This window comes from Neodiprion fabricii, chromosome 5 (genome assembly GCF_021155785.1).
Source record: "Neodiprion fabricii isolate iyNeoFabr1 chromosome 5, iyNeoFabr1.1, whole genome shotgun sequence".
In the NCBI taxonomy this organism is placed as follows: domain Eukaryota; kingdom Metazoa; phylum Arthropoda; class Insecta; order Hymenoptera; family Diprionidae; genus Neodiprion; species Neodiprion fabricii.
The window spans coordinates 3,754,466-3,773,651 of record NC_060243.1 but is presented as its reverse complement, the minus strand read 5'-3'; the positions used below and the strand labels follow the sequence as shown (position 1 = coordinate 3,773,651).

At 37.2% G+C, this 19,186-nt stretch overlaps 1 protein-coding gene across 4 annotated transcripts in view; it reads right to left on the bottom strand.

The window, feature by feature from the left end:
* Positions 1–547: 547 nt before the first annotated feature.
* LOC124183343 overlaps positions 548–19,186 on the bottom strand; it is a 62,927-nt gene continuing 44,288 nt past the window's right edge. Inside the window, exons 2-10 of one of the 4 annotated variants that reach the window (XM_046571725.1) lie at positions 10,937–10,983; positions 10,339–10,773; positions 9,470–9,757; positions 9,068–9,313; positions 7,386–7,479; positions 6,829–7,157; positions 5,221–6,118; positions 4,085–4,773; positions 548–3,064 (exon numbers count right to left, since the gene is read on the bottom strand). In XM_046571725.1, the coding sequence (XP_046427681.1) occupies positions 2,882–3,064; positions 4,085–4,773; positions 5,221–6,118; positions 6,829–7,157; positions 7,386–7,479; positions 9,068–9,313; positions 9,470–9,757; positions 10,339–10,773; positions 10,937–10,983 (3,209 nt within the window). In that variant the 3' untranslated portion in view covers positions 548–2,881. Of the gene's footprint in view, positions 3,071–4,084; positions 4,774–5,220; positions 6,119–6,828; positions 7,158–7,385; positions 7,480–9,067; positions 9,314–9,469; positions 9,758–10,338; positions 10,774–10,936; positions 10,984–19,186 lie in introns of all 4 variants that reach the window. The other 3 variants (XM_046571727.1, XM_046571724.1, XM_046571723.1) reach the window with 3 other exon arrangements.

Below are 19,186 nucleotides of genomic sequence, written 5' to 3'. Positions count from 1 at the left end.
TAATTTCATATGTGTAATGGTAATAACTTACTGATCAGATTTCCGAACATGAGACTCTGCGCAAAACAACCAGGGTAATGTAGAAGTGATTTGCTGCTTGGTTTACTTCAGACTGGGCCTTACTGCATGCATTTCAGTTCATAGGTAAGGGATAAGTGCCTTGGAGTTAGATACCGTTATAAGATTTCCCTCGGTTTATAATCGGTAGAAATTGCAGGGGTTTATTACTTGCAAGACATGCAAACTTGTATACCTTGCTGTTGTGGGGGTTGTACAATTGCAGGGGTAGGTTAATGGCAAAAAGACGGACGGGGTGAAGTAAATTTTCGAACTCATTTTTATGAAAAATAACGTATCCCGCGTTTCAAATTAATTTCCATTTTATGGCCAATTGAATATTAACACTGTGAATAAGAAAAGAGGTGAAAAAATAATTAAGGGTTTAACATTAAGAATGAACAACTAAAAATTACTGCGGATGGTGATTTAGTTTTATATAGGAGTATTTAGTTTTAAATTGATGTGAAAGTAGTATAAACACTTGGTATTCGTGACTTTTATGTCAACATTTTATATTTTGTGGTAAATAGACATTAAAATATATTAATATGATAATATATCCCGTTACAGCATGCATTTTTTCGTATGCTTTCACTGTCACCCACACTTGGTTTTGGATTATTTATTTATTTTTGCTTGCTGTGGTTGTTATTTTTCACAGCGTAACGTAGAATTGTGACGGCAATCACAGTTGTTAGGTGTGCGCATTACTACACATGTTATAACACACATACAACAATCTAATAAATCACATAGCCGTCGAGAAATTAAAGATTTTATTTTATATGATTTGAAATTTTTCTTCATCGTTTGTTTCTATTTTTACAATGAAGCCTCGAAAATAAATTTCAAATCGTGAAGCCCATGCAGCTAGAAAAAATATCTATACCGGGATTCGGTGAGTTAAAAAATAAATTTAAAAAGTCATAACGATAACCGTAATAACATCAATTAATTCCTTGATATGATTATCATAATGTATATTCTCACATCAGTATATACGATAAAAATTAATAGTGAATAGAATTACATAGTAAAGTGTTGTCTGCAATTCTATTCCAGAAACAATTATATCTATATAATATATAACTTAGTACTTAATTAAGTAACGAATGTGATATGGGATCAACTCTGCATCGAGTACTTATATTGTTACATAATAAATTATTACTATAGTATGTATGCTGCCTTTACACAACGACCGTATTTCCAAGATTGTGTTGCTGTGTGTAAAATGTATGTTTTTTTTTCTTTTTCCACTTCATTTTTTGGTCAAGCTTTGGTATCATATAATTATATTCATATATATATATACTTTTTAAATTAATTATAGTTAATTTAATAAATCTACTAATGACTACATCTATACAAAATACGTTATACACCGCAGTTGCAGCGTTGCCAGTTATTCTCATGATCCTTAAGATCCACGCGAACTTCATGTTCAGCTCATTCCCAATTTTTATAACGATCACGTTTTTGCGGTACGTTACATTATTTATATGTATATATATATAGTAATAAATTATGAAACAAAGTATCATGTTATTTAACTCTTATACACATCTTCAAGTTAAGAACTTCCGATTAAAACACAAAAACTATTATTTTTTGTTTCCTCTGCTAATCCTTCCTAGATTATTTATAATTTATATCAATGGTGTGAGTACCAATGGCAGGATTAACGTGATGATTTAGGCAATGAATGTTCAATTAGAATGTTTTCGTTTTTTAAATCTTTACCACAATATTTTCATAGATCGCTAATTTTTTCTGACGCACAAAAGACGTTTCAGTATGGACTTCTGGATACGTATATCAAGGTGCTTGAGCGAATTGTAAAGCATTGTTGTTAAAAATGGTTTAGAAAGAATCTGTCATACTGTCAACACATATTTTTCGTAAATGGATGTATGACATTTGTCTGTAAAGTATTATACTAATCTGCCCTGCCGTACATTAGAATCCTTGTCATTACCAGGTGGATATGCACCATGAATTGATAAACATATAAGTATAATTATTATTTTATTTTATTTATTTAATTAACAAAAAATACGATATTGACTAGAATCAAGAATTTTGTTATTATTGTAAGCATAATAACATTTTTTGGACTGTGTAACGTTCCACCGGTCTTCAATTTATGAATACATACAGCAAGTTTGTTAAAATTTATTATGAAAAAAATATTAAACGCTGCAGCAGTTGTTCAAATTGCAATTTCGCAAATTATTCTCCTTTACAGTGGCAGTTGTTTAAAGATCTCACTTTCTCCCCATCTGCAATTCTTTGCTTCGAGCTGGTCAATTACTATTCGTTCTGTGCCATTGCTACGTTCGCCAATCTATTTCCTGTAGCTATAGTGTGCATTACTAAATTGATAATGACAATGCCTCGTGTATTGAATTAGGGGAGACAAGGTCAAAGAGAAAATAACTTTTCACACAGTTCAGCATCATCAATTATTCGGAATAAAAATGTTTTTTTTCGTTCATTTATTCATTTCATTCAGTGTGGTAGAAAAATTGATAGGCAAAAATAATAATAAAAAAAAAACACAAATAAATAAATAAAAAAGTCATGCCACTTCACTTTGCTCATGTCTCCCATTTCTTCAATAACATTTCTTTTCCACAAATGTGCCGTATTGTTCCGACTGTAAGCCGACCCCCAATTTTGAAACAGTATTTCGGGGTGTTTTATTTTAAGACGAGGACGATTTTGCCGGGTGCTGGCAAAAAAAAAGCCCCTCGGCTTATATTCGGAACAATACGGTATCTAGACATATATCAGAACCACCCTCGCGGTTGGATGATCTCTATTTATGCGAGACATCCTTGGTATTCTGGTCAGTATCTGCATCAAGATTAGGACTGTTATGACCCTTGCCACCATCCTCAGCGGGAATTGCTGACGTTTCTAATTCGTTTGAAGAGTTTGACGTACCTCCCGATGCAAACCGAGAGGCTAACGTCTCCGAAGCATCGTTAATCACATTCAGCTGTTTCTGGAACAACAAGTTTTTTTTCCATTCCTTAAAATTAAGTAACGTTGATGATTTTTTTTTAATTCTTTCTCATGGGGTATAATATACCCGTAAGAAACTCGAGCTTCATTTGTAGGCATAATAAATGAACTGCACGACGATTTGTATGTTCTCATCAATTTACGTGCATAGAATTTGAATCGTGTAGGAATTTTGGAGAATTATTTTAAGTAATTGTATACATGACAGATGTAAGTAAACCCTTCAGTTGAAGTGTGAAAAAGATACTGAATTTTTCTTGTCAATATTTAACTGTCATGCGTACCTATTGCAGAGGCTTTGTTCAATTAGAAAAATGTATTGCAGATTATGTATATCTATATATAGTTAATTTGACAGTAACTATACACGTAACCATATATTTTTCATTGTTATTGTGTATAAATTATTATTTCTCTACATATGATATTATTATATATATTTCTATTAAATACCTCTGCACCGAAACTATCAATAAAAGATAGAACAGAATATTCTAATTAGGATACCTGTGCAATTGCGAATGAATTAGCAGTCCGAATCACTTAAACTGATTGTGAGTTGTGCCGCGTGTAAAAACCGGGAGTAAAGAACGCGTAAAGAAGAAACTGAGAAGTTTGAAGTGCTTCTTCTTTTTCTTCTTGGAACAATGGGAGAAACTGTACATATAATCTATTCTGCATGAATCTGGGTCCTAGTCACGTCGACGTAAAGTTTTCGCATATAATCGCTACAAAACAAAAAAAAAAAAACTGAGCATAATTTACCACGGCAAGAAATTTTCCTGTAGAGTGCTTGAAACGTCTGGAGGGGAAAAAAGTTTACTTATCGTTATATTTGAATTGGATCTTTCATTATAATGTAATACTAACACATCAACGAAGTTCTGTTATTTACTGATTTCTTTGTCAAGTTTATTTAACTTAATTTTTCAAATCTGGTTCAATGTCAATTAAAGCTAACGATAAACAGTTTATTTCGTGATAAGATACTCACCTTAATCTTGTCGCGATTTTCATCATGCGACCAGGCGGTGTCCCTCCTCAGAGTTTCGAGTTGTTCCTCGAGTGGATCGGTGGCGTTTACTTTTCCAGTATCAACACCGACCTTGGAAGTAACGCCGTCCTTTTTCCATGTGTAAATAGGGGGGCCACCGGCTGCTCTGAGTTGACTCACAGGATGATCGGAGTCTAAAAGAGGCGGTGCGGCGTTTTGAGCGACCGGAGTTTCCTCGATGTCGTTTTTCCTCCATTGATTACCATTGTACTTCGGTGAAGTAACGGCAGAAACCGCGATGTACGCGTTATTCCGTGCCCTCGGCCCGTCGAGGGGAGCTCCTTGGCTTAAAATTGGGGTGGCGGTAACTCTGTGATAGGCGAACTGTTTCCACTTCGGCCAGCTTCCAGCGTCTCCCTGTTTCGAAAACTTACCCGGGAACTCTGGGTTCCATCTTTGTCTGTTCGGTTCGCCGTACGAGTCGACGGTCTTCAGATTATACGGCTTCCAGGTCGACTGATCCGCCGGCATCACCCATGCACCGACCGATTGAATCTTCGGAGACATGGCCGCTTTCGGCGACCACCCTTCCACCGCTTCGACACCTGTCGTCGCCGCCTCTTTTTTCAGTTCCTTACCTTTTCCCTTGTACTTCATTCCCGATGGACCGTTGCTCTTCTGCAGTTGCACTGTTGAAAAATAAGGATACACATTGATTGTTTAATATTATACTTTCGGGAGTCGATCATTTGTACAACGGATAAGTCGTCGTTGATTGTCTTAATTTTTATCGTTGTTTACATAATCCACATGAATTACGCGTGTGTAAATTTTTAATCGCACCCTAATACGTCGAATCGAAATAAACTCACTTGTAAAAACATTGTATTTGCTATTAATTATTAGAGACTATCAATAATTAAGCCGCGCAATGTTTCAGCATAATATTGACAATTACAAGTTACCCGAGTACTCCAGCGAAGCTGAGCGCGACTAAACCGAAAATACAAACTGTAATTCAGGAAGATTTGAAACCAGTCGACAGTAGGAACAAATACAAGACAAAAAAGTAAAGGAAAACGAAACAACCTCTGTCAACATCAAATAAACGAACAGTAATAAATTCACCAACTTACGCAAATCGCTTCCAACATTGTGAGTCTCGAGTTGAGTTTTCGCGTCTTGATCGAGCCCAAGTTTCCTAACCAAGGCGGCATTGGGATTATAAGATTTTCCATTAGCATCTTTGGGCCATGGTTTGGTATCCGCGAGTTTAAACGGCCACGTAGCAGGATCAGAGGTGAGGCTATTCCAGGTCTTGACGGTGATTTTCGGGTCGGGAGTACCGGCCGATTCGTCGTTGCCCTTGGTCTGAGATGCGGAGACCGCTTCCTCCCAGGGCGCGGGATTCTTTGGCGGTTCCCATGGAGCAGGGCGTCTTTCCCAAGCGGTATTTCTGGAAGACCAGTATTCCCTGGGCTCGAATTTGTAGTTTCGCCACTGTTCCGGATCCTCGGCTTTCCAACTCGGCCGTCCGTACTTGTATCTAGAATCCCGCCAGCTCGCGCTTGCCGCGTATTCCCGACCTGGCGGCCGATACTCGCGATTTTGGGCATAACTCTGAACGGGGCCGAATTCGTCACCTGCCGAGGTCATGTGGCCCCGGGAATAAAGCTGGGCAGCGTAGCTGCCGAGACCCAGCCGACGATCCTGTGGCGGATCGTAGCCTCGAACCCGAGCCGGGTCCCGATTTCCAGTTCGGAAACCGGCGACGCCCTCCGCCGACGGTTCCCGACTCGATGATATTCCACCCTGGTGGGTGCTCACCTTCCCGTAATGAACTCGACGCGGCTCCGTGTACTCGCGCGAAGACTCCAACATCAGCGCCTGACGCTCGGTGTTCAACGCCTTGTGCTCGTCCAGCTGCTTTCGCACCCCTAACTGATCGACGAAGTCGCGACCTCCTCCTACAAGCGACACTTTTCTCGGTCCCGACGGCGCCGTGAGACGCACCTTAGCCACTTCCGGATCGTCCTGAAGAGTGAAAAACGTGAAGCTGAAGTTTGTAGTTTTGATGTTACAATGCATTTTTCCTTGGGAGAAATCCTTATTTCTTAACTTAATTGTGATTATCTGCTATTCGGGAGACCGTAATTGAATCAAAACATAGGTATGCTTGTGATTTGAATAAATCAACTCCTTTCAAGTCATTTCAAATTTGCGAAATAGCGTTTGTTTTCTTATTCAATGTACCTATTTCGTAACGTTAATACGTTACCAACTTCAAAATCACGTTGAAACACAAATTTACTGTTCTTACGAGGTTCCACGTTTGCTATCTGAGGTATTATTTATGATCTCCGACAATTATCAGCAGTTCAGCTCGAATGTTTTCTTTGCATATAGTTATTCTAATTGAAAAATCTTGCAAATAATTCGCAAATCGGCAATATTGTCAAATATCACGCATTTTCAATGAATTTTTACAAAAAATTGTTATTTTGCGACTTCGGGATTGTTCGTAAAATTCATTAACCATAATAAAGCAAAACATAGACTATAATATTTCGCAAATTCAGCACCTCCAAACTTCTCCCCCACTTGAAAAACAGTGATTTTCATCCAGTGTTTCGCTAATTAAACCTTGTAAAATACGAGCAACGACATGATTGTAAGAAATGACAGATTTCCACAAATGGTTTCATGGCAAATCATCCTACGAAACCGTTATAGAAATGATATACCTGCAAATCTTGAGCCCACGGAGGACCGAATAGTCTTTCGGCAACCAATCGCCACTTCATCGGTGTGGTTATAAGCCAGGGTGCTTCAGTGGTCGTGAGCAATGGTATGGTGGTCGGCAGGCTGGTGGTAGTTGTAGAAAATCTGTGGTGTCTCTGCTTCTTCTTCTTTTTCTTTAGCTTAGGTTTTTTACGGGGTTTTTTCGGTGTCGTTGAAACCGGGGACGTAGTAGTCGGCGTCACAGTCGTCGCAGCCGACGAGTTCAGATTAAAAGCTCTTTTTCTCGCCTCGAGCGCTTGCCGCGAAAGCTCCAAGCCACCCTCGACGTCCACTGAAAACGTCGTTTCATACTTTCAACACCATCGTGCTGTATCAATCAAAGCTTGATATATGTTTAAAGTATCACAAAAATACGAGAACTGTGTTGTTGTTGAGAAAATTTCAAGTTCACATGGAAAGATGCGCTGCATTATTATTCTACTTCCAAATTTCATACATCGAATATCTCGTACCCGGGTTGTATAAGGAGCGGATCGATCAATCAATCATGCGGACTTACTGAGAAGTCGATGAACTCGTTTCCATCGACGAGGGTTTTCGGCAAGCTTCACCAGCAGTTCGAGCAAACTTTCGGCCAGGGCGCCTTCTTGGGCCTAAAGGATTAAAGAGGTGAAAAACATTGCATGATTTAACGGATTACTATGGACAGTGGTATACATTATGCATCCAACAATATTCCACCGTGGATAGAAGAAAAAAAAAAAAAAACGAACAAACAACATGGTTACCAAAGTTTAACGGTTATAATAGAATTGGAAAAAAAAAACAACTAGCTGACGTATCGAAAGAAAAAAGAAAAGAAGAATTAAACTCAACACTGTAATTCCATACTAGTCGTGCTCTTTGATAATACCTACTGATTTTAGTACGTATAACAAGGGCTGAAAAACTGCCGGTATTTAGCAGGGATCGTTAGATGTTGATTAATCAGAGGCGATAACGCTTCTAGTGTAAAGTAATAGGCAGCTAATTGGCAATTCATTCGTATTCCCGATAGCTCTCTCTATTATATCTCCAGTGTGAATCGTATCGTATCGTATCGTATGTTAAGCTACCATAGCTGTCTGCCCTATTATTATTATACCAATCGACGATTCAATAGCTGCGTGCAAGGCACGATTGGTAATTGATTAACCAGATTGCTGAAAGATTTATACAGGCTTAGGTATAAAATGATAGCTCCTCTAGATAAAAAATGTTCTACAATTATACATAATAAGAAGAGGAAAAAAAAAAACAATATTTTCACTTTTCATTCGCGGAAAAATTGCGCTGAAACATCAATTGCACGATACTGAAAAGGAAATAAGTTATTATTTTAAACACCAAAAACAATAATTAGGAATAAGAAAATAAACTAACTGCAATATAAATAATCAAAATTTTTCAAAGTCTCCGTCTCATTTCTTGAAGGGTATCGCAAAACTATTCGTTTTTCGATACTGGATTTGAATTACGATAGCATGACACGTTTATTTATAAGAAGTGTATAAGTTATAAACGAAAATACATAATTAAAATACTAGTTGCAATTCATTTATTTTTCACTCTTCCGTTATAACAGCAGAACGTCGCGTTATTTCGCACGCTGCGCACGCTAACGAGACGTGAAATTGCGGAAGGAAGAGAGTGATATATTTTTTTGCTGCATTCGCAGAACATTCGGAATGACGATGATTATTATCATATTACATACAGGTGTACATATATAATATATAAGGGGGGAAATATACGCAGAGCAGCATCAGCACTTTAGAGAAAATACTCGCTGAGACGGCGCGTAGCTTTTGCAGCTCTGTAAATCAATTTTCTCCCGAATTTTCCGAATTATTTTAACACCCCTCGACACCCCTACATATATATGTATATATACCTATGTGTGTCTGTATACATACACGCATAAAATACCGTTAACGATGAAAGTCTTTCAATTAATTCATATCTCGACTCGATATTCAAATATACGAGACATGGAAATAATGTTATTTTATTATTCAACCGACAAAATTTATAAGGCACTTTTTTTTCATATTAATACTCTACCGCAGGTGTTCTCGATTTCCTACGGAACTTTTTACCCGCCCGTCCGACAATTGATTAAAGATTCGAATTTATTATCATAACTTGTGTTTGAAAATAAATTGCTTAAAGTAAAAACGTTTCGATTCGTTCGATACTCACTCCAAGCTCTTGAAGCTTCTGCTGTTGTTCCTGTTCCGCATCGTATTCAGCCCTCAAATAAGCCTCCAAATCGCGAAGAACGGCTTCCTGCCTCTTGTCCAATTTCCTTGGGTCCTCAAGCTTCGCGGGATCAAAGTTACCGACTTTAAAATCGGTTGGCTTATCGGCGTCCAAATTTTCGTCCATGTAATCTTCAAGTTCCGGTTCCATGAACTCCTCTTCGTCAACATCACTAACACCGGATGACTGGAAGGCAGAAAACATCACAAAATGTCAAAATTGCGTTCCATCCTTTGATCGTAATCTGCTAATTCTCCTCTTTTCGTTTAACAACATTTCGATTCCCCGATGCAAAGGTCATTGTCATCGTTGTTGCAGAAATGAAGCAGAATTAGCGTTCACCTCACAAGTCAAGATACTCGCAGTTTTATCATCCCGGGATTCCTTCGCCTGTCCCATCGAATTCTGCTTGGCCTCATCATTTAGCCCCTCGAGTGTCTCCTTTGTGCCGAATCTCTTCTCAACTGCACTGGAATCATTCCGTGTTTTGATCTCCTTCTGGGTGCTCAGTTCCTTTTTTACCGTCGGTACTCGTTTCATCTTCACACTTTCATCCTTGTCCTCCTTCCCTTCATTCTTGCCACCGACTCTGAAGTGATTCGTCCCTTTGTACTTTAGGAGTTCGGTCACCTTAAAAAGAAGATAAAGAATAAGAATAAAAATATCAAGAACGAGGATTAAAACATTCAGGGATTGACAATTCTTGTCTTTGAGGTTCTTTTACTCACACATCAAAAAACAGCATAATCAAAACAACGAATTTGTTAGATCGGACCGAACCATCGACCGAGTTCTGTGGAATATTCGAATCGCAAATCAGTGTTTTCTTTTTTCTCTTCCGTAATCCAAGATGGCCACAAATTTTTGGAGATAAAAAATTCCATGACATTACCAGATTTCCCTAGTTTTCCCTAACATTTCCCTAGTTCTAGTAAGTTACTAAAATCTAAATCATTCAGCATAATAACACTACATTAGTTTCGAATTAAATTCGAATTTATTTTCTCAACGAAAAAAAGTAAAATTGTTACTTCAAAAAATGATTTCTAATTCCCACGACAGAAAATCGATATTTTCAATTTTTTCGCGTAACTAAATTAAAAATCCCTAGAAAATTCCAAGTTTTTTCACGACCCCTTTTAAATACCCTGAGATTTCTGGATTTTCCAGATTTTCCAGGTGTGTCGGCACCCCGATAATCGGATAATCACCTCCTTGTCTTCCGATTCTGTACCATCGAGAATGGCTTCGTTCGAAGTTTCGCTCTCGTCGGATCCGCTCTCGACGCTTTTCTCCCTCGAGTCAAAATCCTTCTTGGCCGTATCGAGCCGGAGAGGAAGATCCGGACTCCCGGAAGGCGAAGACTGACCGTTTCCGCTGCGATTCTTCGTCCCCGGATGTTGATCGTCGCGTCGCGACATAGCTTCGTGTGATTCAGCGAGAGCCTTCAATTCCTCGGTATATTCGTTGACCTCGTCCTCTTCCTCGCCATCGTACTCCTCGGCCTCATCTCCACCCAGGGTTTCATCCTCGTCTTCATCGTCGCCGATTCCCTCCTCCACCTCCATCTCTTTCCTCTCCCTCGATTCCTCGATCGGTTTTACTTCCGGCAGCGTTTTGTTAGAATAAACGATCCCCGCTGAATCCTGCAAGCAATTGACGAATAAGAATCTTTCGCTTATTATCGTGATAAAAACTCCGGAGGTGATTTCTTTTTTTTTTTAACATTTCCCATCACGCTGGTTGTTCGACCGATCAGTTTGTTACATCATCCAAGTAAAACAGCACTGATATTCGATATTCACTCACCGATATTCTCAGACTCGATACCGCTGCCAATTTATCCTCTCCGTCTGCTGAAACAAAAAGAGTTTTGTCGTTTCATTCGAAGATAAAATTGCGAGAAAGATTATTTTACGTACTCGTCGAATTTATCCCTAACACTTCTATCTATTTATTTATTCACTTGCTACTTCTTTGGATCGAGTCACGGACTGAAATTTCTGTGAAATAATTTATCCGTACGTTGTAATATAACGTAAAATTTCAATGCGACATCGACATTTGTTTTTTTTTCCAGGTGTTCCGAGAAGTTATTACACTTGAATGTATGCTCGCTAATTGAAATTACTCGAGGCTTTTGATGTATGTAAATTGACAAGAGGTGTAAGCTCGTACCCGTCTCTTCAACGAGTGACTCTAATTTCGCATGCCTTTAGAGAAAAGTTTCTAATTGTAAGCAAAACTTCGTCATCAACGTCTTTATACACACACACACACACACACACACATATATATATATATATATATATATATATATATATATATATATATATATATATACCGTATGTATGATAAATGTTGTATAATAATTAATCGTAAATGGATAATAATGATCGAATTATTGTACTCATAAGTTCAGATATGTATAATACGAAAGTTAAAATATTGATAAACGAAGAAAATACAGACTATAATGATTTATAAATATATGCAAAGTATTCTGTATTCAGTACGTATGTACGTGTTTTACGTAAATAATAAGTTTTTGGGGTCACTGATTACGAATCTGAAATCAGATTTTGAAAATTCAGTATGACGAATCCAATCAGCGACTCCGAAAACCCTTGCTTTGAGTTTTTTTTAACCGTATTCGATCATATTTGAAATTTTCGTCCGCCATATTGGATCCGCCATTTTGAATTTTTCAATAATGTGTGACTGTTGACTGTTTGACGACCCAATCTCTATTACATATTTCACAAAAAAGTGAAAGAAGAAAATATTTCAGAATCGTAAACGTAATTTGGCAAAAAATACAAATTTTTAACGACGATAACGAGGATGCTGATAATTCGTTTTAACTTTTCAAACGAAACAACAGCTAAAACCTCTTTCCAAGGTTCTTCCAGATACCGAAATCGAGATACGTAGTCATAAAGCGAAGAGTGTAATAAACCGATTCAATTACCGTACAGACTCGATGAAATTTTCACTACAAATTGGCGGTAGACGAATCCGCGTGTCGCTGCATAAAGCAGGAGTATTTAACCTAATAATAAATCTGAGAGCGGGTTAATATGGTGCGCAAAAACCGGCAGACAGTAGAAAGGTAACGCCAACCTTAAATACAACCATCGAGGTTATGTTCGTTCCGCCCTTCCTGCCGCTTTGATCATTCGAACGTACGAAATTGAGAGTAAAGCGAGAGAGTGTTGGGGGGGGGTGATAATTATTGCAGAGACTGGATCATAATTGAGTTTCGGATTCGCTACTCCCAGTCCACTTAACGCGTTAATTATACGTACAGGCACGCTGCGCATACATCGTGTAGAGCCTTTCACAGCCGATGGTCGCACCGAGAAAAATTTCATTTTTTAAAACAGGTATCGTTAAAAAGACTATTTGAGTATTGTTGGAATTGGGAAAAACGAGGTACGCCTAACAATTTTGCGCCAAAATCTAGCAACAGTGATCGTAACGAGAAAGAAAACAAAATAAATAAAAAATGAAAATAGTTAAGTACTAAACGGTAATCGGAACTAAAATTTCTCTCAGTGCAGAGACCGGTCCTAACAATATCAGTGCTTCGAGAGGCGATTTACGTTTCGGTATAATAGAAGGCGGAAATGTCGGGTGAATTTCACCCTCAAAGTCGTTGTTAATTAAACCTCGTACACGGATTTTGAAACATACAGATTCAATTTCCTGTTTGAATTCCATCTATATTTTAATTAGAACGAAACTGTTGTATAAAGAATTTCAGCTTCGATGATTATAAACGAACTGAAAGAATGAAAAAAAAAAAACAAAAAAATCAATCGACGTTACATTTCGCATCGATATTTTTAAGTATATTCTGTAACGGGTAAACTTTTGACTTAAACTTACACTCAGCTCACAGTTTATTGCATTTTATTCGCCACAATTTCTACCGATTATGTATATAAAATATACATACATACATGCATTCAATTTTTTTTTTTTTTTTTTTTTCTTCAATTCACCCCGAATTTATCGAAAGTTAAAATTTTTTTCTTCCTCTCTCTCATCTCTCCACGGAACGCTATCCTCCGCGAACGTGTAATTAATTTTTCCCGTGGATGGAAGGGCGAAGGAAAGAAAAGAAAAGGAAAAAAAAAAAAAAAAAAGAAAAGGAAAAAAGAAAGTACGATCCTTCCGGCGTCGTTTGACGAGTATAATTAAGATTGACCGAATTTAATTATCTGGCGTCGTTGCGTTTAAGGGATCGTTAGACTCTAACGATGACAGGCTACATTTTATCTATATATTCTTCACTTCCTCCACCTTTTCATCCTTATACCTATGTAATACTATTTTATTGTGAGAAAATTTCGCTGCAGGAGTCTTGGGATTGCTCTGTATAACTAATTCTTACACGGTATACGAGATTCGAGCTAATTCATTATACCGTCACGTATAAATACACATAAAATATCCGTTCGTCTTCTTCTTCTTCTTCTTTTTCTTCTTTTCTCGTTTTCTGCTACACCTCCGCGTCTCGTTTAAACACTTGTAACACACTCTCCTTTCGGGAAAATAAAGAGAAAGAGAAAGAGAAAGAAAGAGAGAGAGAGAAGAATAAAACAATACAATAAAAAGTAATTAATCAACGTTGGTTAACTTAATACCCTGTGTAAAAAACAAAAACGTTCTGAGAAATTACGCGTAATTCTGTAATTGTGTTTTCTTCAAGTTTCTCATTTATTCCATTCGACTCGTTTCAGCGGTTTTACAATTCTCGGACATTTTTGTGTAGCATAAGATTTGAAGAAACGTAAGAGATGAACAATAGTGAAAATTGGACGGATATCTTAGTAAATCGTTGTCAGAATCAGATGAAAAATACGGGAATTATAATTGTTTTGAACTTTCCGATAGGAAAAAAAAAAATAAATAAATAAATAAATAAAATAAAAAATATAAAACCTTTTCTCAAACGCTTGCAGTGTTGTTCGAATTTTCCTTAGATTCGTTATATTTAATATTCTATAACATTAGCGTTGTGACCGGTCGTTAAATTTTTCAAACGATTTCCTTCATCGCTTTCGACAAATAAAATTTCCGCCGTTTCTTATCCTTGTTTTGAAAACTTTCCCCCGAATTTTTTTCCACCAAATTTCACTCCTTCATTACCCTTGATTTTCTCACCGGAAAACCTTCGTCAAATCAGTTTTAATCGTTGTCCAAATCGTCGTGCATAACAGCAGTAGTAACAGGCGTTCCGGAATCGTAAAAGGCAAAGATTTCAACAAATTTTATTAGCCCCGAAGGATCGCGGTGATAAAAACGCGACGACGTAAAAATCAAAGGAAAAAAAAAGAAAAGGATAAAAAAAAGAAAAACCGACAAGTTTAGAAATCCAAAAACTAGAGTTACCCGTGCAACCCTTAAAATCGGAAAATGTAATTTTCATCAAATCTATATTTCCTTCCATGTTTTTCACACGTATTCTAAAATCAATAGAGCACAAAGAACAACAACAATAACAACGAGTCAACAAAATCGTACTCAAAGAAATAACAATTCACGGTCAGACGTCCGGTAGAAATGTAAAAATATAATATTCTAGGGCATAAAGCATGTTTGGCGGTACGATAAATTTTATATTTCCTGCCAAGGATTAAAATGTATAAGTTATATGTACGTTGCGGCATCAGGCTGCTCTTCTTTCCTCCTCATCCTCCTCTTTCTTCCTTCGTCAGATAATTTTATAAAGTTATTATACCCCTAGGGTTATACGTATACAACAGCAGCTGAGCGGTAAGAAAAAGAGAACCGAACCGAACACGAACGTGTCGTAATTAATCCGTTATTAATCCAAGACCCGCAGGCACTGTTCTTGGATAAAGGAAATTTTTAAAAATAAATAAACAAATAATAATAATAATAAAAAGAAAGAAGAAAGAAGTCTCGATTTTGTAAAATAATTTGCCAAAGCTTCTCTCTCTCTCTCTCTCTCTCTCTCTGTTCCATCTGTTGTTGGTTTTTTGTTCGTCGTTTTTACGTTATCAATTTCACTCCTTCGTCAGATATTCGATTCATTTATCACTATCTTCGTTATATTGTTTTTAAAAATTTAAACTATGAAAGTGTAAAAATTTTCGCGCTACGTGTAAAATTAATCGTTATATCACCTCGGTATTAAAAGTTAAAATTTCACGGTACTAGTTTTATTCCGTTCTTATTCTCACTCCGGGAAAGAGTTTCAAAATGAACAATTAAGAACGAACGAAGAAAACGACTGGAAAGAAAGAAAGAAAGAAAGAAAGAAAGAAAGAAAGAACGAAAGTATGAAAAGAAGGGAATGTCAATTACCGCGTAAAAAACACGAGTAATTAGTCACACGGAGGGGGGCGGGGGACAAAATTTACTCGAAATTAGGTAGTTGGTACGTTATACGTGCTTTCAAAGAGGGGAGAGGGGAGAGAGAGAGAGAGAGGGAAAGTTGAAAGGGTAAAGTAGAGGCCGCGAGGTCGTGGGTCGGATTAATTGTCGGATTAATAAATTACAACCAAATTATACAAGGCTTTCCTTTACACCCCTATTATACATACCTATACCCATATCCGTATTATATACCTTACACACTCACACACACACACACACACTTCAGGCCACGTGTAATTCCCCTACGCGGCTCTTCACTAAATTCCTTGGAATTTTAGGCTGAAAGAATTTCTCAAAGTATATCGTACAAGTATATGCATATATATGTATGTGCATATATTAGGTTGAGCCAAAAGAAGAAGAAAAAAAAAAAAAACACTCTTTTTTCAAACTCGCATCAAAATTTCGACAGAGCATCCCAAACGGAATATCTCAGTCAAATATGAGCTCTTGATATTGATATTTAGATATGCCAATTTTATTTCATCCATTTTTCATTTAAATAACACGTAGAAAAAAAGTAATCGGAATTTTTTTTGTTTTTTTTTTTTTTATTTAAATTTATTTTTGTATTTTCATAAATTTCTCGAATTCGAATAACATTCGTATAACATTCGGCTCGGATATTCTATTTGAGATGCTCTGCAGAATCTTTTTGATGCCCGTTTTGAAACAAGGCACGGTAAAGCTTATTACAAAGCGTTCAAAGTCACAAAAGGATGGAGGTGCACCAAATTCCGTCGACGAAAAGAAATTTTCAAAATTCCATCTCTACCTTTAGGATTATAATTGTGGAAAAATTTGTCGCGCTTCTTTACCGCACTCTCTCCGTGTCGGTAATAAATTTTTTTCGAACTTTCGTGGAAAAAAAAAAAAAATCAAAAAATTCTCTTCAACTTTCTCACAAAAAAAAAAAAACCTTACAAACCGTTCGTTCGATTCTTTCGTCACACTCGGGAACTTATCGACCGATCGCAAAAATAGTTTATGCGTGTGTGTGTGTGTGTGTGTGAGAGAGAGAGAGAGAGAGAGAATGAGAAAATTAACGAATGAAAAATTTAACGGGATTAATTACCTCCCCCGGTCGTTTTGTTTCATCGAATATTACAGAAATATGAAAAAATACGCTCGGCCACCGGAAGTTTATCGAACCTGGTTGAAAAATATCGCTGGGGCAAGAATACGCGTTATATAATATTCACCCCGAGAGAGAAAGAGAGAGAGAGATAGATAGAGAGAGAGAGTTTTCCAATATTTCACTTCAATATGTGGGATACATAAGGGTATATATATAAGGTGGGCGGTGGGGTGGTTATACAGTTGAAAATGCGGGGTATAAGGTAGTTTCGCTTCATGCGAAAGTTGAATATGGGTCGGAGGTAGAGGAGAGGCGGAAAATGGGAGGCTGCAGTCTCGAGTCAACTCACTTTTCAACAGCCCTGCACGTTCCCGGCAAATTGCTTCACCCTGGTTACAGTTACAGCGTCGTAGAGCAGTCGTACGTACGGCGGATAACGCCAAAAACTTTATCTCATCTTTCCGCGTCCCGTCCAATATCGTACCTTCATACTTTATAGTATTTAGCAAGCGTTAGTTTTACCGCGATGTCGAATTTCGAACGATAAAAAAAAAAACAAAATTAAATAAAAAAAGAAGCCGTACAGACGTACGAGATTACACCCTAGAAATTTATAACGCTGAACGTAAATTGTGTCGAAAAGATGAAGAGAGAGAGAGAGAGAGAGAGAGAGAGTGAGGGGGGGGGAGAAAAGGGGGAAAATAAAAAAAAAATAAAAAAACCAAAAAACGTAGTAAATCACGTTCGCACGCATATATAAACATAATAGTATTTTACCGTGGTTGAGAAACGGCTGCGGAAGGGAGGAAAAGGAAAGGAAGTAGTGAAAATTTATCGGCTTCATTTCCGCCGTCCGTATATACGTATAGTATAGGTATTTCGGAGCAGTTGATAACGCAGCAGGCGACGTCGTCTCTACCATATTGCCTATATTTAGGTATAATTTAGTGTACGTGGATGGATGCATAGGACAAGGATGATAGGACACATAAGGACACACACGGCTCGTGGGATTTTTCCGCCTAACTTTTCCTCAAATTCTCTATCAGACGGAAGATGTATCGCGGTTTATAGTCGAGTATGTACGTTGTTTGCATACGTATATGTATATTTTTTCCGCGTATATTGTATACTAAACGGCGACGTGCGTTATGTGTTTTACTTCATCATCTTCTTCTTCTTCTTCTTCTTCTTCTTTAAACTTTCACAAGGTGTTTCAGCCTCCAGAAATTTTATTCAAACTTTATCACATTCGCGAGCCTGTCGGGCTCGAAAAGAAAAATAAGATTAAGAAGAAGAAGAAGAAGAAGAAGAAAAAGAAGAAGAAAAAGATGAATTATCTGGGTATCTAGATCCTTGCGTCAAAACTCTGACAGCGCGAATTAAGAGTTTTGGAAAAGAAGAGTAATAGAATGAAAATGTATTGAAAAAAGTACACTCAGGTTGTATGTAGAAATACAAGAAGAAAGAAAAGAAGAAGAAGAAGGCGGAAAGATGACGTGTTACATTCGAATGTATAATAATAAAACAAAAAACGAACACAATGGTGAAAAATACGTGAAAAAAAAAACATTTCTCTAATTTTCATTTACATATTCCGTTGAATAATTTGAATATATTGTTGAAAAATTGTTGAAAAATTTTAATATATCGGGTAGTCCAAATGAATGTGAACAAGATTCGACCCTGACCCTCGACAAATTGATCGCCAATTTATTCGCTACTTTTTTTCTAACTTTTTCCAATTTTTTTCACCTGTCGTTTAGAATTAGCTATTTTATATCTCATCTTCTAGTATATTTATCAAAAATTACGTTCTCGAAAAATTTCAATATTTTTTTGCACATCGATGCGCGCGCAAGTTCGCCGTACAAGAAGAGTGAATTCAAGTAAAAAGTAGTTTACAGCCAAATGTTAAAATTGCATTCCATTTGTATCGCATTTGCGATCTACGTTTTTTTTTCTTTCTTTTTTTTTGATCCGTTCAATTTTCATCTCTCATAATGTTCGAGCAGCTACGCGAGACACGATCCTCTTTCTTCTTTCCGCTCAGCGATCGCGTGACGAGAGACACTGAAAATGAACGGAAATAAAAGAAGGAGAAAAGAAAGAGAGAAGGAGAGAAACGATCGTCCGATAATGCTTGTCCCCAGGGGATCGTCCTTGACGACGTCTTCATCGAGCTCAGACACAAATCTGACGACACGAATAAAGTGAGGAAAAAAATTTTTAGGTTCCGTTTACCGCTCAGTCCTTGATTATTTCATTCCTCGTTTTATCAATGTAAAAGTGTGCTTTGACCGCAGAGCGATAAATGAATCAATTAAAACAAATAACGAAAATGTGCTATTTATTATTATATCTTATTTTTCTCGGTCTTGTCCAAACAGCTTCGGAGGATTTAATTAAGTCTTGATCACCGTGCACCCTTCGCCAAAACCAGGTCACGAACAAGTAAGCGACGAGAGAAAAGATAACGGACATAAAGACTGTATAATATAATGCAATATCACGGACTAAGAATTTGGTGAAATTTTTCGAATCACGAATTAAGATAATAAGAAGAAAAT